The sequence below is a fragment of the Fusarium sambucinum genome, chromosome I (genome assembly GCF_050947815.1).
Source record: "Fusarium sambucinum isolate potato_lamoka chromosome I, whole genome shotgun sequence".
NCBI classification, from domain to species: domain Eukaryota; kingdom Fungi; phylum Ascomycota; class Sordariomycetes; order Hypocreales; family Nectriaceae; genus Fusarium; species Fusarium sambucinum.
In genome coordinates, this window is record NC_139294.1 from 8,687,708 (window position 1) to 8,712,844 (window position 25,137).

Below are 25,137 nucleotides of genomic sequence, written 5' to 3' on the forward strand. Positions count from 1 at the left end.
TCAGCGCAGCTTGACTCCTGTCTTGAGCTTGTAGGCTTGCGCAACTCAACGTGTCCGATTCTCAGATTCAATTACGCCCATTATGTCTGCCCACGCAGCAGTCGATCTCTCAGATGCAGCTCTGGGTGGTTCAATTCGAATAAAAGACGACCACTTCATCGACGCCTACGGACGCGTCATCTTCCTCCGTGGTCTCAACCTCTCAGGCGCCTCTAAACTGCCCACTGAACCGAATAGCTTGTCTCACCTTGACCACGGCTTTTACGAGAGCCACCGTATTGTGACCTTTGTAGGCAGACCTTTTCCTCTGGAAGATGCTCCTCTACATTTCAGACGGCTTCAGGCTTGGGGTACACCCTTTGTGAGGTTGCTCGTTACATGGGAGTCCCTTGGTCATGCGGGGCCTGATCCAGAGGATCTGGACCTCGCGTACATCGCCTACCTGCGCCAATTGATTGAGATGATGCCTCAGTATGGTATTAAGTGCTTCATTTGCGCACATCAGGATGTTTGGAGTCGGTATAGTGGTGGTAGCGGTGCACCTGGCTGGACGTTTGAGGTGGCCGGCCTAGACATTGAAGCTTTCACCGACACAGGTGCTGCCTACGTTCACAGCCAGGATGAAAAGAAACGCGCAAGCGAACCAGTCAATCCCAAAGAGCCTGGAGGTCCTTTCCTTTGGCCGTCAGGATATCAAAAGCTTGCGGCGTCTACAATGGCTACCATCTTCTGGGCAGGTGATGCTTTGGCCCCCAACCTTAAATGCTATCGCAAACCAAGTGACGCTGAGGAAATCTCTGTGCAAACGCTACTCCAAGACGCCTGTGTCGAAGCATTTGGACGTCTCGCCGACGAAGTAGGTCATCTCGAAGCATGCATGGGCTTTGAACCTATGAACGAACCTCATCGCGGTCTAGTTAACCTACATCACTTCCACTCATGGAACTACGACACAGATCTACACATTGGCCACTGTCCCTCTCTTGCCCAGTCACTTGCCCTCGGAAGTGGCTATGCGCAGGATGTCGATTACTGGGTCAAGTCGTGGCCATGGCCAACTCGTGCTTCCCACAAGTCTCGTATCGATCCCAAGGGTCGCTCCGCATGGCTGTCGCTAGACTCAAAGTCGACCGGTAACGGGCGAGGCCTTGGCAAGTGCGTCTGGCATGCCCACGGCGTTTGGGAGTGGGATGATAAGAAGAATATTGCTCGTATTCGCGATGACGATTACTTTGAAGTCGATCATCGACCTGGTCGTGAGGGGAAGCCGATTGAGTGGTACAACGACTGCTATGCGCCTTTTCTCCAGAAGTTCTCGGAGCGCATGTCGCGCAAGACGGCTAGGACCATGAGCTTCATTGAAGCCATTCCCAATGAATTCATCCCACCCTGGCCCACGGAGGATGTCGACAACAAGAAATGGCGTCAACAAAAGTACGCCGAGAAGACAGTTATCGTGTCACCGCGTCCAACCAACCTTGTGTATGCGCCGCACTTTTACGACCTCAATGTTCTCTTCAACAAGTGCCATTCGTGGATGAGCGTCAACGTGCAAGGTCTTTCACGAGGCATGATCCCTCTCAACGCGCTTTATTTCGGTGCGAAGGGATTAAAGAAAAACTACAAGAGACAACTTGGTGAAATCGTCAGGTATGGAAAGAAATCGCTAGGCGAAATTCCCATGGTCATTGGAGAGATTGGTATCTCATATGACATCAATAAGGCAGAAGCCTATCGCACAGGATGCTACGACAAGCAACGTGATCTCATGAACGGTCTCATTACCGCCATGGAAGACAACAAGCTCAACTACACCCTGTGGAACTACAACCCTGCCAACAGGGTTGAGTACGGCGACGGGTGGAACAAGGAGGATTTCTCCGTCATTAACGGCGACGACATCGTCGAGAATGGTCCCATCAAACCCGACTACCGGAACTTCATGCATGAAAACGACGAGCTTTACAAGGGAGGTCGTATTCTCGACGTCATCATCCGACCGTACGCCGTCAAGACAGCCGGTATTCCCAAAACGTCCGGCTGGAACCACAAGACGCTGCGTTTCGGATACTCGTGGACCAGCGTGGCTACAAAAGAGTCCACAGACGAAAAGGCTCACCTCACGGAGATTTTCATCCCGTCGTATCACTATGACAGCCACAAGGTACACATCCAGGGAACCAATGTGGAGTGGACATATGACAAGCCCCGTCAGACGCTGTACGTACGTAGCCCCTCACATGGCGAGCACAGCATTGTTGTTTCCATTGAGAACGAAGCACAGCGTGTTCTTGACAGAGCTATTCGACGAAGACAGCTATACCCCCCTAGATTCCCGCTAAACCTCGTTTCTGCTGCTACGGAGGATGCCTTGGATGATATTGATTGGTCTGTTGCAATGAATTGTTGGCCTGTTGTCGCAGCTATCTTGGTTGCTATTCTTGCACGATTTCTTTTTGTACTTTTCATAGGATGAATCTGGATTATTACTCGCTATATCTAGAAAGACAGAATAGAATATAAAGGTTGGATATTTAAGAGGTATTTGCACAGTTTTGAATAGAATTGGGTACTATACAAGTGTCTTTTTAGGACCAAATTTTTGAATTGGTGTCGTCTGCTGTGCAAACAAGTGTTTAAATAATAATCATCTCTCATTATAGTCATTATATATAGAAGCTCAGCGATGGATCAGGGAATACAATCCTCGCAAAGCCATGTTTTCTGCAACTAGTTCATGAAACAATACTTTTTACTCTGCATCCAAAGGACATCTAGGCGCGTTGTTGTTGACTTGAATTCCTCCTCGCTTCTTTTCCTTGCTATCATGGAATGGAAGAGCCCATCCGCCTTCTGTCTCTGGTGTAGACAGCCATAGTCTAAGAAGATGTCTACGAGGTGTGGGAGGGTTGTGGTCTGGAAAGTATTAGTTAGCATTCACTTGTATCGAAGTTGGGAAGAGAATGTGTCTTACCTGTGTATGCTGTTCTAGCATGGAGGAGATGCGTGTTGCTCACAAACTGAATATCACCGACCTCCAAAACCATGTGCAGCGCCAACTTTTGGCAAGTCTCCTCCAAAATAGTTATGGCACGCTTCTGCTCCTCACTCAAGGCAGGAATAATCCCCTTGTCAGAGAAGCGTGTAAGAGATCGCACAAAGTACGGATCCCACTTGCAGTAAACACGTCCCTGGCCTCCATTCTCAAGATAGAAAATCGAAGTGCGAATCCACTCCTCCTCGCCAACAGACGTTTCGCCCTTGCGGTCAAAGTACCAGACAGGCTTTGTAAGCAACTCTGCTACATCAGGGTTGTTCTTCTGCAGGTCATTCCAGACGTTATGGATGCTGACAATGTCACTCTCGCCGCCCTCCCTTGCGCGGTGCACGCACAGGAGACCGACGACATCAGAATCGTCGGCGTGGAAGAACTGGCGGGCTGCTGTGCGGTAGATGCGGACTTTGTCAATCTGTGTAGCGTCGTCTCCTACGTCCTTGACGTGGCCAAGGACATGGCCCAGGCCGTTTTGTGAGACGAAGTAGCCGATATATGTGCCAAGACCCATGTATGCTACTGCATTTTTGAGAGGACCCCATACGTCTGCTGGGAAGCGTTTGAATAGAATGAAGCCTTTGCCGTTGAGGAGGTCTTCTCTGAGAGTTTCAAGGACTTTTCCAAGCTTTGGTAGAGGAAAGTTGGACTAGAATGTATGAGTGAGAGGGAACGGTAGAAGTAAAGGTTTTGTTGTCATACCTTGGAGATACCAGTAAGAGGTGTGCCGCTGGCGATGAAAGCATCAGCGGTATCACTCAACTCTTGAACCTCTTCGTCTGTGAAGGGATGAGTCCATCTTTCAGGTTTGTTCTCATAGTCTTCCTTCTTCCATAGTGTAGGGCCTGTGATCTCGGTTGGGAATTCAGAGTAGGGTTTTAGGACATTGTAGAGAGGAGGATGTTGGCCTGATGTACGGATACCATCAGGGAAGATGGAACGAGGGGCTTCGGCGTTCTTAGCTTGGGGAAGAGTGATGTGAGAGGCCTCGTCGATGAGAGCACCTGGAGCCATTTTGGAGGTGATTTGATATAAGAGGAACAGACAATAAAGAGATGCTATAATCAACGATGAATTAAGGAACTAACTGCATCGATAAACGAGCAATTGTCTTCTTTATATATAATATTTCTACAGCTTTGTCATACACTTTCCCCCGCAATAAAATAAAACATGACGCCTTATTATTCAACGTGTAAAGACGTGGCTTAGTCGATCTGGGGAATGGATCGAATTGCGTGCTCGAGGAGTGATATCACGAAGTACACCTTGACCAAATAGGCTAACTCGACTTGTCCAATTAGAGTCACAAATGGAAGATGGCGACATCTCTTAAAACGAAGTTGACAAGACGCCGAGTCTATTTCTGGAGAATCAGTTTCTTTGAGACGTAATTGATTTTCCGAGGTATTTCTCAAATAGGATTGACACTTCGATTGCACCATCACACCAAATGATCAACAGTCGTACCATAATGCTGCTGCTTGCATGGTTGTTCCTAGTCTAGTTAAGCAGGCGTCTGTAGTATTTCGTTATCCTTTTCTGTGAAACATTGTAAACTTCCAGGCACAGATTCCATCAAATGAGAAGGACAAAACAAATACTGTGCTATATTATATAATGTATTTAACAAGTCATGATTGTTGATAAGAGATTACTCAACCACAAGATAAGGATCTAGTCTACAAGATAACAAAAGATAGGCGACCGCCGCGACCCGATAGGCGTAATCGCGTATAGAGATATATATAAAAGACCGATGAGGTCTTTTGCCAGTCATCGATATTTCATCTATACAAACAATCACAGAATCAAAGCAAAATGTCAACTCAAATCACAATCACACCCATTTCTCCTTCAGCCAAGTCAAGCATCGACTTTGGCGCAATCGTATCAAACGTCGATATTGAAAATATGACTGGTAAGGTCAGATATACATCGTGAATAATCAAATAAATGGGAGAATACCCGTAAAATCGGTAACCTCCTCTGGTAAGAAAAGGCATCACCGAAGTCAAAGCCATCAGCCGCTGACTTTTCTCCCAGATGCCGACTTTGATGTGATCCGTCAAGCTCTCTTCACCCATCAAGTTCTCGTCTTCAAGAACCAAAGCCACGTCTCGCCCAAAGCTCAGTTTGAAATCACTCGTCGCTTCGACCCTGAAGCTGCAGGTTCATACGGTCATGGAAAAACGATCGATGCAAAGCGATCAATCCTGCATCCTGATCTTAAAACCATTCCTCATCAACCCCAAGTCCAAGTCATTGGCAACGGCTTCGTTGAAGAGTACGAGGGTCTGAAGAATATCCAGCTCAGACATCCTCACCATCGCACATTCCACGCAACTACTATTCCCGATGAGAAGGACCTTGATTTCACCAGGTTCTACAGATGGCATATTGACGCTGCTTTGTACGGCCTTGCTCCCCCTGTTGTCACGTCTCTCCTGGCCGTTCGTGTTCCGGGCGGTCGTAAGCAGACTCTTGTCTATGAGGACGGTTCGGATGAGGAGATGACGGTGCCACTCGGCACGACCGCCTTCGTGTCGGGTTACGCCATGTACGACCAACTCTCGCCTGAGAATCAGGAGCTTGTGCGCACCACGAAGGTTGAATATGCCCCGCATCCGTATGTGTGGATGAGCAGTGCAAAGTCCCGCTCCGATGGTCTAGGCCTTGTCTCTGAAGGAAAAGAGATTCCTCTCGACAAGTTGCCTCCCGTCGAGGAAGACAAGATCCAGGTTCTTCCCATGTGCTGGCGTAACCCCGTTACGGGCCGCTTAGCTCTTCAGGTGCACCCCTCTGCCGTCCGAAAGCTGCATCTTGCTGACGGTACGGTGGTTGATGATCTCGCCGAGGTTCGCGAGCGGGTGCATGATCTTCAACGTCCTGGTATTGCCCCTGAAAAGGTGTACCCTCACGACTGGGAGCAAGGAGACCTTGTTCTTTTCCACAACAGAGGGTTGATCCATTCGGTCGTTGGGGCTTTTGCGGAGGATGAGGTTCGTCTGTTTAGACAATGTAACATTGCTGGTAGCAAGTTGCCTGAAGGTCCAGTCTTAGCAGAAGCTGCGTAAACATTTATTAATATATGAGGAGAGAGGATTTGTTTCGTCGTCTAGATACTATCTCTGGCCCATCCACCTTTTTATCTCTGCAACACCGTCCCTAAATAAGTAATCCGCATAAATTTCATGTAAGTCCATCAGCCACTGGGGACCCAGATGCTTGTTGACGGTTGGATTACACGTCATGTTTTGGAAATGAATCTGAACCTTTTGCCCTTTACTGTTATCGTCTGCTCTTGGTCTCACAACGGTGAACCTGTGAACACCAGCGAATGCGGTGCTGTCATCGCCAAATCCGAAATCGACATAGCTCTCAGTTTGTTTTGTCGAGTTTTTAGTGATTTCCAAGTCAACAACTCGTGAGTCAAGGACTTGGAAAACACCGAACAGCACAGAGTTGATTGGGAGTAAGTTCGTTTCTGGTATATCTTGAAGAGACCAGAGATTCGTTCTTGGAACTGGTGCTTGTTCTGTTTCGAGATTAACATTTTGACTTTAAGAGGAATTCAAGAGAGCTTACTTGAAAAATGAACGAGATTTATCCCAACTGTTTGCAAAGCAACTCTCTCAGGCCTTATTACAGCCCCTGCAAAGAAGCCCTTGACAAATTTGGCCAGCAAAACTTGGTCGGAGACGTTTCCATATTCAGTTGGTATATCGAGTGTGATGAAGCGCCAGTCAGAGTGATACACGTGCTTTTTAGCATTGAGCATCTGACCAGCAGACTTGGACGTGATAAAGGACTCTGGTATATCCTGAGAACGAGTGATGAGATTCTTGTCGACCAAGGAAACGCGTTTTGAGACTGTGAAGCTGTAGACGCCGCCTGCGGTAACTGCAGCTGCAAAAGATGTAGCGAGTATTTTCTGAGAGAGGCTACGGAATGACATTTTTGTATTCAATATGCTACAATGGAGAGATTGAGGCTATTTACTGTATTTAAATACCCAAGACCTTGAGTCATCATATCATGTTATTCCTGGTTAAAGTATTGAACCAGCTGACTGCGGCTGAATCCGGTTCCACCCGGGAATGCTATTTGGGAATACCTTCGGTTGGAGTCGGTGCAGAATTCGTCCGAGAACAAGCCACTATTGTGATGCGGATATTTGAGTCGCTCCGTTTATGGAAACAGAAATAAGGGCATTATTAAATGTTGAAGAAATCATCCAGTAGACTGTATATTGACCCAAACTCCCTACATGCCTCCTCCTGATGCACAAGGGAAGCAAAGACACGTCGCGAATGCACTCCACCAATGAGCTGTACTGCCCATTGCTTTTCGCGATTTGTGATCTCGCTCGGGTGGTTTATTAGCCATTTGTTGCTGTCGTAAATATCCGGCTCCGTTGCCTTGTTTGTTTGCCATGATCTGTCATGCGTGTTAGTACTGCAAAGCCAAGATATCATGTACCAAGGCCCACCGAGTATTTTTCTAGGTAAATGAAACAACGATATCAGATGCGAATCAAAGCCAAGGTAGTCAGTCAAAAGCTTGGGCACGATTAAGCTTTTAAGTACAAATGGTGGCTATGCAGATTCCCGGTTATTGCACATCACCTGTCAGCCTTAATGACGTTAAGGGTCCTTGAAGGATTCGAATCCCGGTAGCAAGGCAGAAAACAACATTGATTTCTCAACAATGTTCAATGAGAGTCTATAACACTACCACATCGACGTCTATCTGATCCATACAACAAAAAGCTAAGCTAGTTTATATGTTCCACAAGTGGAACATAGCAAAGAAAGAAAGAAAGAAAGAAAGAGAGATCATCCAGTAACTTAAACCCCCTAAGCCTGACGCTTCTGCTTACCACACTTGGAAAGGCATTGATCAATCTTGAAACCAGCATCCTTGGAGATACCATCCCTAATCTTATCAATATCCCCACCCTTGATAACCTCCCCAAAAGTGTTGACCAAAGCCTCGTTCTTGACAGAGAAGAGTCCAGCCGCAACACCAGCAGCACCAGCATCCTCAGACGGGAAAGCAGCCAGCGCAAAAGCGGCATCGCACTCGGTGTTGATTTGGTAATGCATCGCTCCTTGGTAAAAGACAGTTGCTTCACCAGCACTGATCTCGTTCCTGATGACACGAGGCTTGCCTTCAGCATCGAGGACGCCGCCTTCTGGTACGGCTTCGGTGTAGAGGTGGCCGGATATAACAGCAAAGAGCTCTGCTGCTCGAGGGTGGGTGTGGACTGCAATCATGGAGCATCCTGACTCAGTCAGTAAAATTCTACAATACGTATGGAGTACAGAATGCATACCTGGAATTTCAGCAGCAGCCAGACTAATTCCAGTTCCAGTAAGAGCAGGGAACGTCTTGCCATTGGCGAAACGGGCCGGGGTACTGTTGAAGCTAAAGTGGAAGTCCTTGTCCTCGGGTAGGAGATTGTAGCGATCAACGACACTATCTATATGTCAGTACCACCAAGAGTGAGAGCTTGAGAGAAAAACATACCTGTCGGCCAGTCGCAGCTTGGTGACTAAACTGGTCTCAGTGCTCATGCCTTTACTCTGAGGGGCAGCAGTTGCAAGAGGCGAATAAGCCAAAAAGGCAGTGATAATGGAGAGCTTAACGTTGGAGAACATAATGTAAGTTGTAAGAGTGCGAAAGTGGTTGTGGTAGTGGTAGTTGTGTGCAGACTGTTGTGTGATGACTTGCTGATTTGGACAAAAACTACTAGACATAGACTGACTTATATACTTAATCTTGAACATATGAGACACTCTTACTTCTATTCAACGCCTCAGTATCCATCCATCATTGCGTATAAGTCAAGCTGTCCTGCCTCAGCCCTATACGCAGCATCCCGAGCGTACTACAACTCAATCTTTGTAGGTGAAATAAGCATAATATCTTGGCGTAAGTATTAAAATTAAATTTCCCCAGTACGGTAGCTTCTTCAAATCTTCAGTGGGGTCAATTGGCGTATTCATTTTGATGATATAGCGTATTCCGGCGTATTGGGGCGTATTCACTTGGTCGCATCAACAGACATGTAAGCCACCGCATAATAGCAAAAACAAGGAATAACAATTATTGTTTACAATCAATTGTCTATTACAAATTAACAATACATGGATAGGCTGCGAAGTTCAACTTGATGAACGCTGTCACTAAGACTTGACCGCCGACGATCGAAAGACTCTCTATACAATGGAACCAGACTCAAAGGCTAATCTAAAAAAGAAGAGACAAGACAGAATAAAGAACTACATAGATTCATGTCTCAAATGTTTCCCACCAACATACCCCTCCGCTGTGTCGACAAACAGCTTCCTCCCTTTAACCCACGACACCATAAATGAGAACAACTTCCAGTTTCCAATCTGCCCAGTCGCATACTTCTTCCCCAGCGACACAAATATCATCTTTTTCGTCGAAGGTTTATATGGTTTAAGTTTTGTTTCTCCCGTCAGAACTGCGTCCAGAGCCGCTGCCAAGTGGATGATCTGGTTGTCCGTGACTGTCAATTGCTTGGGATCGATATCGCCTACGTCGCCGATGGCCCAGATGTTCTTTGACCCGACGACACGCATATTTTGGTCGATTTGGATGTTCCCTTTGTCATCCAGGAATTTGGGTGGTACAAAGGATGTGTTGAGTTTGATGCCGTGGAGTGCCAAGTAAAGGTCTGTCTTGAGTACAGTTCCATTTGACAAGAGTAGTTCAGTCTCTCGACCGTCTTGGCTCTTCTTCGCTTCGTTTACACGCGCGTTATAAATAAGCTTCACTCCAAGAGTTATTAGGTCTCTTGTAACAGAAGTTCGAACAGACTCGAGAGCCCCTTGCAAAGGTTGATCACCACTGATGATGAGTGTGGTGTCCTTTGAAGAGCCATATCTCGCTGCCAATTCTCCCGCGACCTCAATCCCTGTCGCACCAGCCCCAGATACTATGATTGACTTTGCATGTCCAACCTGACTCTTCAGTTGTGTCCAAGCAGACATTGTTTGCTCATGTGTCCCAACAGGCTTCAGTGGGAGACCACTAGCCATGGAAGAGCCAGTCGCGATGATGAGTTCATCATAGTTAATCTCCCTCATAGATCCGTCACTGCAGGCCACCTGAACACGACCCAGCTCTGCGACAATCTTATCTGCTTTCCCAAGAACGAACTCAAAGTTCGCTTGAGGATATTGGTCAAATGCAGGTTTGATGGGTAAGAAGAGCTGCTGATCGGGAATAGCGCCTGGGATGATGCCACGAGTGGCGGCGACATTCCAGAAAAAGTGAGTGTTTGGTGAGACTAGGACGACTTTGAGGTTTGGGATCTTGGGGAGAGTGTATTTGAGGAGCTTGTGTGTAAGTGGTAGACCTGCCCAGCCTGCTCCGAGGATTACAACAGTCTCGGCCATGTTAAGTCGTGTGGGTGATTACTGTTGTGTGTTTGTTGGATTTAGTTGTGATAATTGAGAATGTTGATACGGTTACGAATATCTTTCATTTATGTTTATCTTCTTTATACATGAACCATGATGCTCGGTGTCGGTGCTGGGCTTGTGCTCTCACCCAGGTCATCTATCAAAGGTACAATCAACGTCATATAGCTATAGGTGTGATGATATGTATTCGCTGTTAGTGTTATCCGCACTCGGTTGAGTGGTCGAGTATCCTCCGGTGACAGGGATCATGGCCGAACGCCGTGTCCGAAGTCGATCCCCGATCAGTACCTTTCCTTTTTTGCAGGATGATTTGGATATTGGATAAGCCGACAAAAGACAGAACTAACATCTAATCAATTAATTCACTGTAAATTTGCTTCAATTGATAGCTATATCCCTCATCACCGCAATCAACACATACTTCCCTATCCCTATAGTCGGGGCTTATAACCACCGATGGACCGACCATCATCATCATCATCACCCCAAGATGAAACCACTCTTAAAATCTGGAGCTGTGTAATCTGCCGTCGTCGCAAGATTCGCTGTGACAGAAAAGACCCTTGCTCCAATTGTGTAAAGAACAAGATCGATTGTCACTTCCCTGTGACAGGCCGTATCCCCCGTCGCAACCGCGGTCCTTCTACATCCAAAACACCAGCGCAGAAACAATCCGAATTACTCGGTCGTCTGCGTCGTCTGGAGTCAGTCGTCACGGAGCTCGCGGCGCAGGTTGAGGATGAAAATGGGGCCAATATCGGAGTATCGCATCAGAAGCAGATAACAGTGGATGCTTCTGCAACAAACTCGTCCTGGGCTACGTCATCTGCTGTTGCTGACTCGACAGATGAAGGTGAAGATTTCGGTCGCCTTGTCGTTGACAAAGACGGTGGACTACACGTTGGGAATAGGTTCTGGTCTGTATTTTGCTCCGAAGTAAGTACAACAGTCACGGACAGCTTGCAGTACCCAGCTAACAATCACAGGTTGACAACATCCTTCAAGCAGTTCACGACGTAGCTGACTACTCTGATCCATCAAACACCTCAATCATGTCGGAACCAACTACCAATGGAAATCCGTCGCCTCTGAGCCATCTGGGCTTTGTCTTTGGAAGCGCAGACTTCTCAAAAGCTCTCGATGGCCTGAACCCCATGCCCTCTCAGATGCTATTCATCTGGCAGACCTATGTTGAGAATGTAGATTCCTTCATCAAGATTCTTCACGTCCCAACGGTTGAGAAGATCATCAAAGACCTAAAAGGGAATTTTAGTTCATGCGAATCTACTACAGAAGCCTTGTTGTTTGCCATCTCACTTGCTGCCATCACGTCTCTAGACGATGAGACAGTCGCTTACAACTTCAACACACCCAAAGAACAGCTTCTGCAACGATACCAATTCGGCACGGAACAGGCTCTTGCTCGTGTCAACTTTTTATCATCAAAAGACATTACTGTTCTGCAAGCATTGGTTATATACCTATCTCTGCTACCAAACATCGGCGCTCAAGATAAAGTATTTCCATTGACGGGGTTAGTCCTACGATTGTCAAAGGGAGCGGGGCTTCATCGAGAAGACAATTCAGATCAGCGAAACCAGCTTCAAAGGGAAATTAGACGTCGCTTATGGTGGCAGATCTGCTTCGTCGACTCTGCCAGTCGACGTCCCGATGCTTCAGACTTGTCCATTACGCCAGCATCCTTTAGCACAGGACTCCCGACAAACACGAATGACATTGATCTGGACAGCTCAACATCTCAACTACCCAATCCAAACCAAGACTCAACAGGTGTAACTCTTTGTCTCATCCGCTGTGAGCTATGGTACCTCACTCAAGCCATACGGGCCGACAGAACAAAGTCCCTTGAAACACGGCTCGGCTTGTTCAACGCCCTGAAACAAAAAGTCGAAAACACATACTTCCAGCACCTCCAGCCAAGTAAACCATTGGATTCCTTCATCAGAACAATGGCAAAACTTTTCTTCGCCAAAGTCGAGCTTGTCATCCGGCGTCGATCAAGGGACCAGCCGCCAACGGATGAACTGCTTCGCCCATCCATCGAAGTCATCCGTTGCGTCCAACTCCTCAAGTCGGAGCCTTCATGGGGAAAATGGCGTTGGCAGTTACAGGGACAGATGCCGTGGCATGCAATGGGTGTCTTCTTGCGTCAGGTATCCCAACATTCCTGGACTCACGAGCTTGAAGATGCGTGGAGCGCAACCGCAGCATTGAAAGAGAGAGCAACCAAGGATATGAAGACGGGGTATATGTGGAAATCTCTCATGAAGCTATATGTAGAAGCAGAAAAGCATCGTGAAGAGGAACTCAAGCGGCAGGGTGACAAAGCTGAACATACATTACAGCATGGAAACCGCGTCAACTCGGATGTACAGCAGATGCTTGACAATGCAGCCAACGAGTCGTTTGAGATCCCAGTCAACCATCCCCTTATCGACACCTCGACATTCAACTCGTCACTTCATATTTCTCCTCCGGCGGACAACGGCTCTCTATCCGTGGAACGACTGTCGACTGCCTTGGGTGCCGCATCTGACGACCTACCTTCTTGGACACAGGCTGGAGGTGGTATGGATCTTGGCCAAGGTGATTTGTTTGGCAGTGTAGCTTTGAATGGGGAAGGCGATGAAGTGGACTGGGACGCTTTAATGGACCTAGATGAGACTTGGAACTGGGATTTCTTGTAGACCAGACTGCTTCATGCTACAGGGGTACATCATACACAGGCTTGTGTATGCTCCTCAGATATCAGTATAGAATTCGTTTTGATAGAGGTTGGCACAATTCGGACCAACGACGAACAACTGGCATTGCCACCATGAAGAGCAGATGGAATATACAAGAAGTGTTCTATTATAATATATGCAGTGAATAACACTCGATCACTGAAGACTTGGGCAGCCCATCCTGTCTGACTTGGATTGTCGATGGTGTTTCCTTTAGAGAACCAAACAATGAGGCGGCCATGACTTTAAGGTCTTATGCGCGAAATATCCCAATCGTAACACACAAGGTAGAAGAATTCTTCTACACAACACGAGAGAGCGTGCATCGTCAGGTGTATGTTTTGAGCTTTGCAAGATCCTATACACAACATGTGCTGCAGTGTACTTGACTTGGCGGCCACAAGCAAGACTTACACAACATACCAGCACTATCTACAGTCACTTATAAGAAGTGCAGAAACGTGCAATGGAAACAATCAGAGCTATTGCTAGTGCAACACCCCTCTCCCCAGTTCTTCAACCCGGACCTCGACGATCTCAACTGTCAAGATCGTAGCATCCACCGTGGGATCCCGGGAACCAAAGCTCCACGTCTTCTAGAACAAAGCTGACTTGATCACAAGATCTTGATTATAGACTAATCGATGATATTCGCTAAAGGAATACATAGTGGTGTATTCTGTTTTAGTGCACTTCGTAGCCACTCCTGTTCACAACGCTGCTCATACCCCAGCTTCGTATTACAGCTGCCGAAGAACCGACTAGCTCCAACACTCCAACAAGGGTCGTTTGGACATCATGACGGATCAGGGGTCCCCACTAACGGTATAGATCCCGGAATGCTGGATACGGGTTCCTCAGATCGCGTGCCCAAGTACGCTATGTACAAGGCTATCAACTGGATGCTCAGCCGCGAGATGACCCAGTGGAGTGGAAATGAGGGCATCGTCAATGTAGCGCAGAACCCAGGTAACGTGGCGTACGGGTAGAGGCCATGTGGTTCCTCGTACCGCATGTACTTGCTTGTGGAGCGTATACGAATCCTTATGCCGGTTTATCCCCGGATGTGAACATCAGGACGTACATCACATCATACCCGCATGCGACCTGCTGACGAGTATTCTTGTTGGGATAGTACATGGCATGCTACCCGAGAAGAACGGGATGGAGCTGCGGGACTGGTATGAGGAGTAGTGGGCGAATGTCGTATAACGAAATGGAACCCTCAAACTCGGCCGAGATGGTCTTGTAATACGAGAATAAGCGGCCACTTAGCTGCTGAATAGATTCGGTTGGTGCGGTTGACTAGCGGAGGAGAAATCAGTCCTCCGACTGACATGATCAATCATGACGAATAAGCCAAGACACCACGCGTATGATGATTGCAATCCTGGAATGCTGCATACGCCTCTTCCGGTCACCCAGTGGACGTCAATAGAATGAGGATTCTGGGCGGTATTCCCGCAGACACAATCTGATACGTACAATGTTTCCCTTGTGTTGAATGTCATGTCATGCACGCTAACACCCTTCGCTTCCGCCGTTAGTGGGTGCGCCAGATCTTGATCATCCTCCAATGAGAATCTGGAGATATTTCTGGAAGCCGCAAACGGTGGCGACATGAACCAAATAAAGACACGAAGACTTTTAATAGAGGGTCAGGGATCAATGCCACTGGTCAAAGTGTATGCAAGCCACACGAGTTGCCAGGGCGAAGCAGAACTGCCACACGAGTTTATTCTCCATATCGTCTTAGCGGGGAAGAGTGATTGTATGAATAATGCATAACTGCATATTCACTTATTCTTCATAAACCACTATAAGCCGCATAGGGTGTAGCGCGATCGGGAGGGTGTGCCAAGTCTGCAGATGCAGATTAGATTAAATGCTTCGTTCTGACAGGGGAAGAGAAGATAAAAGGAAAAAAGAGGACAAGCACTGAATAAGTTTCACAACAACGGCTGTCATTTAGGATCCCCCTTGCTAGTTCCTCAAGGACTGCAGTAGCTTCTATGCTACAGTAACAAGACTATCCCTCGCAATCACACCGAGTTTTTATAGAATAAGCGCGAATAAGGAGGATTCATAATGATAAGGCTGCGTGTTTCATAAGATTGGATGCAATTAAAATAGGGGGTGACGGGTAAATTGGGGGGCGGACCGTTGTTTAATGAACAGGGACCGAGATGAATTAGCGTCAACTACCTTCAAACCGTCAATCTTCACCAAATAGAGAGAAAGAAAGTCTCAGCTTGCAAAAACGACTGGACTTGTGCCGAGACACTCTGCGACAAAGAACGTCAAGGCCCAAACACACACCTCGACACTTTTAAGCTCATAAACAACCTTGGCTGATAAGCTCATCACAATACTGGGTCGGTCTCCTGAATATCACTGAGCAAAATGGAAGGATTCGCAGGATCGCTCGAGTATTGTAAGCCAGTCAATAAAGTGACCCGTTTTCCTGCTTCTCAACCCCTTTGTTGTCCAAGACTAGCCCATGACTCTATGTTGATACTGTAGTTTGGTGGTAAAGACTAGCCCAAAGACTAGGAAGATGATGATGCATCCTAAAAAAACGCAGCAGCAACGTCCATGGGTCAACAAGTATATATCACGAAACAGTCCAAGCTCAACGTCTATTATTGCATCACTTCCAAGAAACGAGCCTCACTCTCTTGAATGACAAGTCTCTCCAGTCTCCAGTGTCCGGATTTCGACTAAGAAAGCTTGGCAAGAGATGCTAGATCTCGAACCTTGTTGGCTCCAGTGTGGCGTATCGGGAAGAAAGGCAGCCACCCTTCTGTAGATTCTGTCTCAAACCTGCCTACCCGAAATGTTTTGTGTCATTTTGAAGTGCGTGTGGGAGGAAACAGTTTCAAGAATGAGAAACAGATTCAAGGCGGTATCGAGTTGAGGCGAGCGAAAGAAAGCACTGTAGATATATATTAATCGCCTACTACTGGTATGTGAACAACTGGCATCTCCCCTGTAAAGCGCTCACCTTAAGTTTGACAGGTCTAAACTCTGCTGCAGGCTAAATAGGTACCAAGCTTTTTTTTATTTTATACAATGGATGTTTCTGCGGCAGCCCGCCTCTTACGATTGTCAACCCCAACCCCTGGAGCGTTCGCGACGGAACCCCCGTAAGTTTTGTCTCAATGCCCCTAGCCCTTTGACGCTTTTCGCGTCAGAACGGAACCTCTGTCAACAAATCAATCCCATCACCTGCTTTGATCCTTTTCTATTGTCGGCAAGACTGTATATCGCATTTGGTTTAAACGGATCGCGACTATTGAAAGCCACCTGCGTCTACAAAAGTTAGTGGTGGGGATAAGATGATAGCAAAGATTAGCATTGACTGTAAAGAGAAAGAAAATAAGCACAAGGGATTGGTCGAGGCGTATTTTCAAATGCAATCATTTCCTTTTCTCAACTCAATTCCCGCTCTTGCATACGAGAAACTAAGCTTTTTGGGTACCTGCTTCTTTAAACATCTCTTTGCCTAGCACCAAAGTTAGGTGTTGAGGTGCTTACTTACAGAGAGCCAACTGGAGACCCGCTTGCGCGTCCAGTCCCATCCATCACCTTTTTAGTACTGTGACCCCCTATTACCCATTCTTATCCTACCTTATTCCTCGTTATTCTTCTATCATATTTCCCTTCCCCCCTCTTGGTCCTTGTCGTCCAACCTTACCATTCTTCCCCCTCGCCTCGCAGGTACAAAAAAAATATCTCTTGGCTTCTTTTTTTGTCCCTGCTCGAACCGAACTTGAACTCTTCTAATCTTCTTCCCCCCATCCTTTCCCGCCGGTCGAGGGTTTGTGATGCTTTGATATTTCTCTCCTTCAACATCCATCAATCGACCTTTAAATCTTTCGTTCGTTCATACAGATAAAGAAAAGGTTTCAAAAAGACCTCACAAACAAAATGGCCGTCGCTCTTCCTCGGCGATTCTATTCGCTGCTCTGGGTCGCAATCCTCCTTGCGCTCGTCGTCTTCTTCGTCTTCCTCCGTGAAGATACCTGGTCATCCATTCCTCGACCTCCCAACGGCTGGAAGATTCCTTTCACCACCGACGATGGCGTCCTCTCATCTTGGATGGGTAACAGCAAAAAGGCTCCCGCCAAGGACCCCAATGAGCCTCTGCGCATCGTTCTCACAGAGTCCTCCGGTACTCACGACGAAGTCGCTGCTGCCTTGATGCACGCTTTCGGTGGCCAGGAAGGCTCTCAGCTCGACGTTTACTTCGCCAACCAGCGCTTCCAAATGCAGGACATCATGGGCAACTTCAGCCTCCCCGCCAACATCACCATCAACAAGTGGGACAAGTTCGCCAGCGCTGTCACCGAGAACCCCCCTCACATCCTCGTGTCCACCACCTGCGAGTTTGATCTTGACCGTGGCGCCGACCCTATCGTCAAGCTCCTCAAGACCGCCAGCACTCATCTCTTCTGCACCATCCACCACGCCGATCGATGGGCTCAGGGCAAGTACGTCCAGGCTGTCCGAAGCTTTGCTGAGCACCAGCGCGTCGACTTCGTCGGTCTGAGCCAGCATACTGTCGACTTCTTCCTCAACGATACCATTCCCAAGTGGCACACCGCTGCCAACCTCACCACCCGAGTTATTCCCCCCGTCTTCCCCGTCCAGATCCCCGACCCTGATCTCCAGCCCGGCATCTCTCTGTCTCTCCAGGGTGATTACTCTTCCGGCCGACGTGACTACAACGGTATTTTCAACCATCTCGGCAGCGTTGTTCGAAAGGCTGGCGAGGAGGCCGAGGGCCACAGCCCCAAGAACGTCAGCCTCCATGTTATCGGGCACGGTACTCCTCCTGAGGTCCCTGACCATGTTAAGGACCACGTCCACTTCGATCAGGGTCTTTCATACCCCGACTTCTACACTCTGCTGTCCAAGTCGTTCGCTCTCCTTCCTGCGTTCGCCTCTGATACATACTTCGACCGCAAGGCTTCCTCGACTATTCCCGCATCCCTGATCGCCGGAGCCCCCATCGTTGCGACAGAGGAGCTGCTCAAGGCTTACTCTTACATGCCTCGCGAGGCTACTTGGTTGGCTCGACCAGGTGAGGGCGAGATGGATGTCATCGAGCGAGTAATTGACGACCGAGACGGCTTCCTTAAGCGAAGACAAGCCGTGAGGGATCTGACAAAGAAGCTCCTCGAGGACAACCACGCCAACACCAAGGCTTGGATCGAGGAGGCTTTCGAGAGATACAACAATAACTAAGCATGGAGAAACGCGCAATTAGATATGATTTATTGGGATTTTTGCTATTTTGCTTTTAACTGTACAATTACGCGGCACCATTTTACATGATCGGGAATCAAGGATGAGCGGCTCTATGATTCGAGAGTTTTTATTTTACTACTACCCACGCATGAACAAAACATTCTTAATATACGGTTTCTCAGTACATTGAAAGACAAAAAGAAAGCAAGAAGCAATAAGCAAAAGAAAAAAAATTACAACCATGAAAAACCACTTAAACCCCAAATTCTTCCGCATTCCAGTGATGTCAGTTTCCCCATGTCCTGATTTGATAGTGCAGCGGGTGGCTGGCGGTAGTCTCAAAAGCCATGCTCCCACAGGCCGCATTCCTACTTCTCCCTTGCGTGAGATCGAATCCGGCAGTTTGGTTGTTAAGAGGCAGAAATAGTGAATCATTGGGTAGCGGGGTTATATTCTAGAACTGCGGCGCCAATATAGAATCGAGATCTGGCATTGAACCAAAAATAAAGTCTAAATGGAACCCGTGTCGGTGGTCAATGCAAAGCAAATCTTCAACGTTTTTACACCCACCGTTTCTAGGGTGATAATACTACGGTCATTGCTCTTTCTTATCGAAAGCTTGATAACCTATCACCAGATATGACATGGACATGATCACTGCACCAAACCAGTTATACATTTATCTGTATATTTTATTTTGAAACATCTCCCTCGTTGCGCACTGCGGAGGGAGAAGATATAGTCGACTAAATACACCCCAGATTGCATAGTAAAACGTCTCTATGTCTAAGGTATGTAGAAGCTGAAAGAAGTATGCCAAAAAGAATCTTGTCATCCAAACACCTGTCATGATAAATCCGCCATACCCAAGAATGAGAAAGGAAATTAAGGAGATGGTATATATGTGTTTGTGTTATATATGGGAGATAGGAAAGTCTTATGATTTGACATCCTTAGCTTCCTTGTTGTCGGCCATCTCGGCGCGACCTTCCTCTTCGCGAGGAAGTAATTGGTAGCTGCCAGCAGCCTTCTTGGCCTGCTGGTATCGGTCGCGGGCCCAACCGTAGAGGGCACTTCCGGCAAGGATGAGAGCCATACTGCCGGCGCGGTCGGCAGTGAGAAGTTCGCCAAGGAGCACAACGGCGAGAGAGCTCTGAGCGACACCTCGAGCGGCGGTGACAATCATGTGAGTCGTGGGGCTGGTAACCTCGATCTGCATAAAGGTGGCGATGGTGAGGAGGAAAGCCGAGACACCAGTCAAGCAGGCGGAGCTGAGGAACTGGCGGGCGACATCCATAGACTCGACAGTAAAGAGGCTGCTCATGGTGTTCATCTCACCCGAGAGAGGGAAGAGAGGGATGTAGAAGAGGACGGCCATGCAGTTGGACATCCAAACCATCTGCCACATACCCTCCTGGCTCTTACCGAGGAAGCGCTTGACAACGACTGACTCGACAGCGGTGGTGAAACTGGATCCGACACCGAGCAGGACACCCTTGCCTGAAGTGAGCATCTGGCTGTAGTCGGCCATCATGCCGGTTCCGAAACCAGCCATGACCATGGCGCAGCCGACGAGGGAGATGGGAGGGTAGTAAGGACGAGGTCGGAGAACCAACAGCGACAGGAAGAGAGTGAACGGCAAGAGCAGACCACGGGCGATTTGGTAGACGGAGGCGTTGACTGAAGCGAGACAGTATGTCTTGGCTAGGATACCGATGAGACGCGCGACCGTAAGAGGTAGTAAGGCAATCCAAGCCTTGAATATGTTAGCAAAATGTCCTTCGTATCGGGTATTGTGTAGTCACATACGTTAAGAGGTCGGTATAGCTTGATCCATCCTGTAGCCAATCCGATAACAGTGAGTAGCAAGACCTGTATCGTAGTCTGCAGCGCAAGCAATGTGACTGGTGCTTCAACACCATTGAGGGCAGACTTGGAAAGAATAGTGCTCCAGATAGCACATGATGAATGGAAGAGTACCACCAGGGCGACTCTCATTCGTGAAGGCGGGGGTCGGTTCTCGACCTGCTGTTGTTCGGCGGCTGCCATTGTGACAATGTATTATGTTTATGTCGACAAGATGTGATGAATAGAATACGAAGAGACAAGGAAAGAGAAAAGGGTTGAAGAGGTTATGAGAAATAAACAACAAGTTCAAAAGCGGGTAAACGAATGTCTGAAGCTGCTTTAGGCGAAGCTTCCAAGGGTCTCTCGGTTGTCTCTATTCGGACAAGGAAAACATGCAAAGAACAAGAAAATAAACTCTTGTAAGAGGGGAGTTTGTGTGTTGGATGGGTTGCCCGGAGGTTTTGTTGATCGATCCCGCTGACGGATGTCAAGTCTATTTCCCGAGCTAACACGAGACAGGTTTCCCCCCAGGCTGCAGACGCAATAATACATACAATGCAGGACAAGGCACGGGATGGTGGGAAAAAGGCAAGTGGGCGGCCAATTGGTCGTAGGTGTAAAGTGAAAAGGGGGCTCACTATGGATCGGACGCGTTAGCATGGCAGGGAACCTGAGGAGACTGGAGACCCGAAATCTGGCGCCACACCATTTAGCCTTGGTTCACTGCTACTTCAATCTTGGCTCTCATCGGCGTCTGCCCAGTGATAATCCTCGAGGGTCATATCCTTCCCTGTCGCCAATTCCCCATATGCTCCCAGGACCCCAGTTTGCCGGCCTTGGTCTGAAGCACAACCGAAGTACCGCCATCGGATCGGAGGGCCCTGATCACTGCGCTGAGCTTCGAGGTTTGGGTTTGGGTTTGGGGTTGGGAGCGTTCAGTATCGCGGTTTAAAGCATGGCGGCTGTAACAAGGCGGAGTGGGAGAGGAAATAGGTGCTGTACGTACCTATGTAGGTAGATTTTGATGGGTTTTAGCAAACCTAGCGCTTAATTCTACAGTAAGGGTGTGCATCTATAAGGGCATGGCCCGGTGCATAAATATGCAATTAGAGGGTACAGCTCTAAAATGACGTATGTAGTATCTTTATCCTCCACACGCTGGGAAATACAACTGTTGATCAAACTACCGCTCCTGCCTCCTGTAGCGGCTGCCTTCCCTGTAATGATAGTCCATTCGCTAGAAAACACCCCCTTACTAAAACTCAAACAAATAAGCCAATTTTTAAGTCTATGTGTATCTATAGAGTACAAAGTAGTGTGATTTGTTTTATTACCGCTTCAACCACCGGGGATCTTTCGATGTGGTTGACTACCTACCTATGTACAATACCTATCTATAGGCAGGTATCATTACTCTTCTCGGTTCTCTTCGCTTCGTAGTCGTTACATACAGAAAGTAACTACTTGCAGGTAAAGCCAAGAACGTTGTTGCAAGCGAGTGCAAGGCCAAGGTTAACAATCAAGTTTTCAATCCAGCCACGGAGAACCATCTCTCCCCCCCTCATCTTTGTGTTCAATTTCCCATCCTATGCTCATCCTCCTAACGTAGAACGTTCTCCACGTGATAATACCATAGAGTCGCCTCAATGGCTAAGCATTCGAGTCAGGATCACCAGGAGTGTTTCAGCGTAAAGGGACGATCCAAGCAAGGTCTTAGCTTGCGGTACTTGTTCCCTCCGTGCTTCCCTTTTCTCTCTTCTCTGTACTTTTCGAATAGTGAGAGGCGAAACGGTCAGGCCACCAGTCAGGGTTACGCTATCGCGTTGTGTTACATTGCTATAATACTGCAGCCCCGATTAAACCCAGCCATCTTGAGTAGAGTGCAAAGCGCGGAGTCGGAGGAAAAGTGGACAACGCTTTGATGAAGATGGGCAATCGTCTCCGCTAATGCTGATTATGTGAAACCTGAGTAAGGACATTTGATCCAAAGATGGTAGAAGCTTGGTAGTAAATAGAGGTACGTAGTTGTCTCAATCGTGTTTGCGAATATTGGGTCCGGATGTGGCCGTTAAAGTAAAAACATGAGACTTGAACAGCCTCCAAAGTGACGTGATAAACGTTTTGTGCTATTTTTGATGTTGTTCTTATTTGTATTGTACGCTTGTATGCATGATATCCTATGTTGCTTTTTTGTCCTGTCATCAATCTTCCCAATTTGGTAGATAAACATGATGGTGATGAGACGAAAAATCTAAGATGCGGTGACGAAATTAAGACAAATAGTAGCGCCCGCTGTGCATGGTATCCCCTGCCCTGTTCCCCATTCAAAGCCCTGTCCAGAGCCAAGCCGTGCCATGGCCATGTTCCATCATGACGAGAAAAGATGAGGCAATGGTTGTCCTCTTCAAGATAACAGATAATATTCCATCAGCCAGGTTATGACAATCTCTCAATGCGAAACAAAAACACCAATAGTAACAATAACGAAAACACCCCAATGCCAGCTAGTGAAACATGAATTCTAGTTTTAGAAACCAGTCCGTCGTTATGAGCTGTTTGGGACAGCCTCGCCTTCTGTAGAAGCCTCAGCCATAGGCGTGGGCGCGGGTGTGATATCATCAACAGCCCTGACACCATCCTTGACCTCCTGCTCGAAGAACATGCGAGCGACATCAAATGCAGAGTCGATGCTCTTTGTGATCTTGGTACAAGCGCAATCGCGCGTCCAGGTGTTGTGGAAGTTGAGGTTCTTACCCAACTTGCTGTCCATCAACACATGAGGAACGCCGATGACGGTGGAGAGAATGTGACCGTGAAGACGATCGGTAATGACAAAGTGAGCTGAACCAAGGAGGTCGAAGCCAGCCATCGACTTGGCCCAAGCACGCTGGTTCTTGCCCTGCTCACGAACGCCCTCGTCATCGATGGAGGGGGTCTTGGTGAACTTCCAGTCCACCTTGTTGTAGGTTACGTTGCCGATGCTGCCGCCAAGATCGACCTTACCCTCGCCAAACTCAATATTGCCAGAGTCACCGTCAGAAATCTCGGCGTCCTTTCGGGCGAGAATCAGAATATCATGACTAGAGAGAGTCAGCTTTCATATTCAAAAGGCAAATAAATAACAACTTACGTCTTCTTGGTGTTGTGTCTAAAATCAGATCGGTTGCCCCACATGAAAGCAATATCAGGAACAAGGTCGCTCTGGATGCCCTCGGAGTTGCCAAAGTTGTCCATAAGCCAATCGTAGCTGGGCTTGTCACGGGCAGCCAATTGCAGATCGTGGTGCTTGTTAAAAGACTTGCGTGTCTTCTCAATCCTCTCGGGGTTTTGCATGTAGATACTCTGGGGGAAAGCTCGGATGGAGATGTTCTGGAAGTTTTCAATCATGTTCATTCGCGAAGGTTGGTCCTCCCAGTAGTAATCATTAAAGTTACCACCACCAGCCATGATGATACCAGAGTGGGGACGGTGCTCCTCAAGCTTCTGGCGGAACTTTTTGATGTCGCAATCCTTGTACATAAAGCTGTATCACATCAGTATCACTGACATTGTTGAACGTGACAGATATATCTTACCGGCAGGCTTCCATGGTTTCAATTCCAAGAATGCTGAGCAGAATCTGCTGGGCGGACCAGATGGCAGCGTCGCCCTTGTTCTCCGTCTCGAGATAACCCCAGATGTTGGCGTAACGGATTCCCTTGAAACGCTCTTGGTAAGCGTGGATGAGGCGCTGCTGGAGGTCGTTGACAATGTTCTCGCAGCCTGCGGTGGGTGGTCTCGTTAAATCGTAGGAGATATCTGTGTTTGGATCCTTTGCATCCTCGGCGTCCTCCTCACCAGCACCAACGGCGCCAGCAACGTCTGTGGGCTTTGGAGGTTCGTCGATAGTAGCATTCTCGCCTTTCGAAGGCCAGTGCCAATCTGTGCTTGGTAGATGTTCCTTGAAGCTCTCAGGACCTTGGTAAGATACCAAGATGGCGAACACGAAGAGCACAGCAACCACGGCTAGCGCGATGCGTGCGAAGCGGTTCATCGCTGGAAGCATGATGATGGACTCATAGAATGTAGGTTAAGGTTAAGGTTGGGGATTAAGGAGCGTAACACCCGGATATCTCTATCGCGGGTTGGTGGGTGAGGAAAGAGCAGAAATAAGGTTAGAAAGAAGACAGAACGATGATGAAATGGAAGAAGGAAAGGAAACCGATCAGATTATTAAGTCAACATCTCGAAACGTCTTTCGAATAAAAAAGAAGCGGATGTGACCCCCCATCCCATCCCATCCCATCCCATCCTAGTCCCATCTCCTGGTTACAGTCCTCCACTCGGGCGATTCGATGGATGCATTCAAAGTGCGCCACCACACCCATGACCCTCTTAGCAAGGATGCCAACTCTGTCTGTGCCTGAGCCTAAACTGTGTGTCTGATCGCTGTAACCCCTTTCCACTCCACTAACCAATTATGCAATTATACATCACATCCAGGCAAAACGCGCCTCGTTATCTCCGGCGCTGCATCGTCAGCATGCATATGATCATAACCGATAGTTGCACTTATTGACTCTTACGCGGCGCAAGAAAAACAGTGGGCAAGTACTCTACCAGGATGTGTGTGACATGTAACCAAGCCAGAAGCCCCCTTTTTTGCTCATTCTCCATTGCATCGATTGCCTTGGCTTGCACCGCTCAGTTACAGTTGCACACCCTTCCTTCTTTTTTTCCAATCTTCTATTTTATCCCTATCCACTAGACTTGGCATCTCCACGCTGGCCTTCTGCCA

General features: G+C 47.9%; 10 protein-coding genes across 10 annotated transcripts; 4 read left to right on the forward strand and 6 right to left on the reverse strand.

Annotated features, from left to right (window-relative positions):
• Positions 1-82: 82 nt before the first annotated feature.
• Positions 83-2,563, forward strand: FSST1_005574 (glycoside hydrolase superfamily; the record flags this gene model as incomplete). Its single annotated transcript, XM_083231864.1, has 2 exons — positions 83-2,458; positions 2,504-2,563. 2 exons carry the CDS (start codon positions 83-85, stop codon positions 2,561-2,563), a joined length of 2,436 nt encoding a protein of 811 aa, XP_083089004.1.
• Positions 2,564-2,752: 189 nt separating this feature from the next.
• Positions 2,753-4,066, reverse strand: FSST1_005575 (TauD/TfdA family dioxygenase; the record flags this gene model as incomplete). The annotated part of the gene is made up of 3 exons (XM_083231865.1): positions 2,753-2,916; positions 2,975-3,701; positions 3,755-4,066. The coding sequence occupies 3 exons, from the start codon at positions 4,064-4,066 to the stop codon at positions 2,753-2,755; spliced, it is 1,203 nt and encodes a 400-aa protein (XP_083089005.1).
• An 807-nt stretch (positions 4,067-4,873) lies between these two features.
• On the forward strand, positions 4,874-6,129 carry FSST1_005576 (TauD/TfdA family dioxygenase; the record flags this gene model as incomplete). Its single annotated transcript, XM_083231866.1, has 2 exons — positions 4,874-4,973; positions 5,099-6,129. 2 exons carry the CDS (start codon positions 4,874-4,876, stop codon positions 6,127-6,129), a joined length of 1,131 nt encoding a protein of 376 aa, XP_083089006.1.
• Positions 6,130-6,177: 48 nt separating this feature from the next.
• FSST1_005577 (uncharacterized protein) lies at positions 6,178-7,010 on the reverse strand (the record flags this gene model as incomplete). Its single annotated transcript, XM_083231867.1, has 2 exons — positions 6,178-6,590; positions 6,641-7,010. The coding sequence occupies 2 exons, from the start codon at positions 7,008-7,010 to the stop codon at positions 6,178-6,180; spliced, it is 783 nt and encodes a 260-aa protein (XP_083089007.1).
• A 901-nt stretch (positions 7,011-7,911) lies between these two features.
• Positions 7,912-8,715, reverse strand: FSST1_005578 (RmlC-like cupin domain-containing protein; the record flags this gene model as incomplete). Its single annotated transcript, XM_083231868.1, has 3 exons — positions 7,912-8,339; positions 8,391-8,533; positions 8,585-8,715. The coding sequence occupies 3 exons, from the start codon at positions 8,713-8,715 to the stop codon at positions 7,912-7,914; spliced, it is 702 nt and encodes a 233-aa protein (XP_083089008.1).
• A 624-nt stretch (positions 8,716-9,339) lies between these two features.
• FSST1_005579 (NAD(P)/FAD-dependent oxidoreductase) lies at positions 9,340-10,485 on the reverse strand (the record flags this gene model as incomplete). Its single annotated transcript, XM_083231869.1, has 1 exon — positions 9,340-10,485. One exon carries the CDS (start codon positions 10,483-10,485, stop codon positions 9,340-9,342), a length of 1,146 nt encoding a protein of 381 aa, XP_083089009.1.
• Positions 10,486-10,968: 483 nt separating this feature from the next.
• On the forward strand, positions 10,969-13,220 carry FSST1_005580 (transcription factor domain-containing protein; the record flags this gene model as incomplete). Its single annotated transcript, XM_083231870.1, has 2 exons — positions 10,969-11,448; positions 11,499-13,220. The coding sequence occupies 2 exons, from the start codon at positions 10,969-10,971 to the stop codon at positions 13,218-13,220; spliced, it is 2,202 nt and encodes a 733-aa protein (XP_083089010.1).
• Positions 13,221-17,189: 3,969 nt separating this feature from the next.
• Positions 17,190-18,509, forward strand: FSST1_005581 (uncharacterized protein; the record flags this gene model as incomplete). The annotated part of the gene is made up of 1 exon (XM_083231872.1): positions 17,190-18,509. The coding sequence occupies one exon, from the start codon at positions 17,190-17,192 to the stop codon at positions 18,507-18,509; it is 1,320 nt and encodes a 439-aa protein (XP_083089011.1).
• Positions 18,510-19,449: 940 nt separating this feature from the next.
• Positions 19,450-20,561, reverse strand: FSST1_005582 (uncharacterized protein; the record flags this gene model as incomplete). The annotated part of the gene is made up of 2 exons (XM_083231873.1): positions 19,450-20,268; positions 20,322-20,561. 2 exons carry the CDS (start codon positions 20,559-20,561, stop codon positions 19,450-19,452), a joined length of 1,059 nt encoding a protein of 352 aa, XP_083089012.1.
• A 2,344-nt stretch (positions 20,562-22,905) lies between these two features.
• On the reverse strand, positions 22,906-24,405 carry FSST1_005583 (polysaccharide pyruvyl transferase-domain-containing protein; the record flags this gene model as incomplete). Its single annotated transcript, XM_083231874.1, has 3 exons — positions 22,906-23,440; positions 23,491-23,883; positions 23,936-24,405. The coding sequence occupies 3 exons, from the start codon at positions 24,403-24,405 to the stop codon at positions 22,906-22,908; spliced, it is 1,398 nt and encodes a 465-aa protein (XP_083089013.1).
• Between the last annotated feature and the right edge of the window lie 732 nt (positions 24,406-25,137).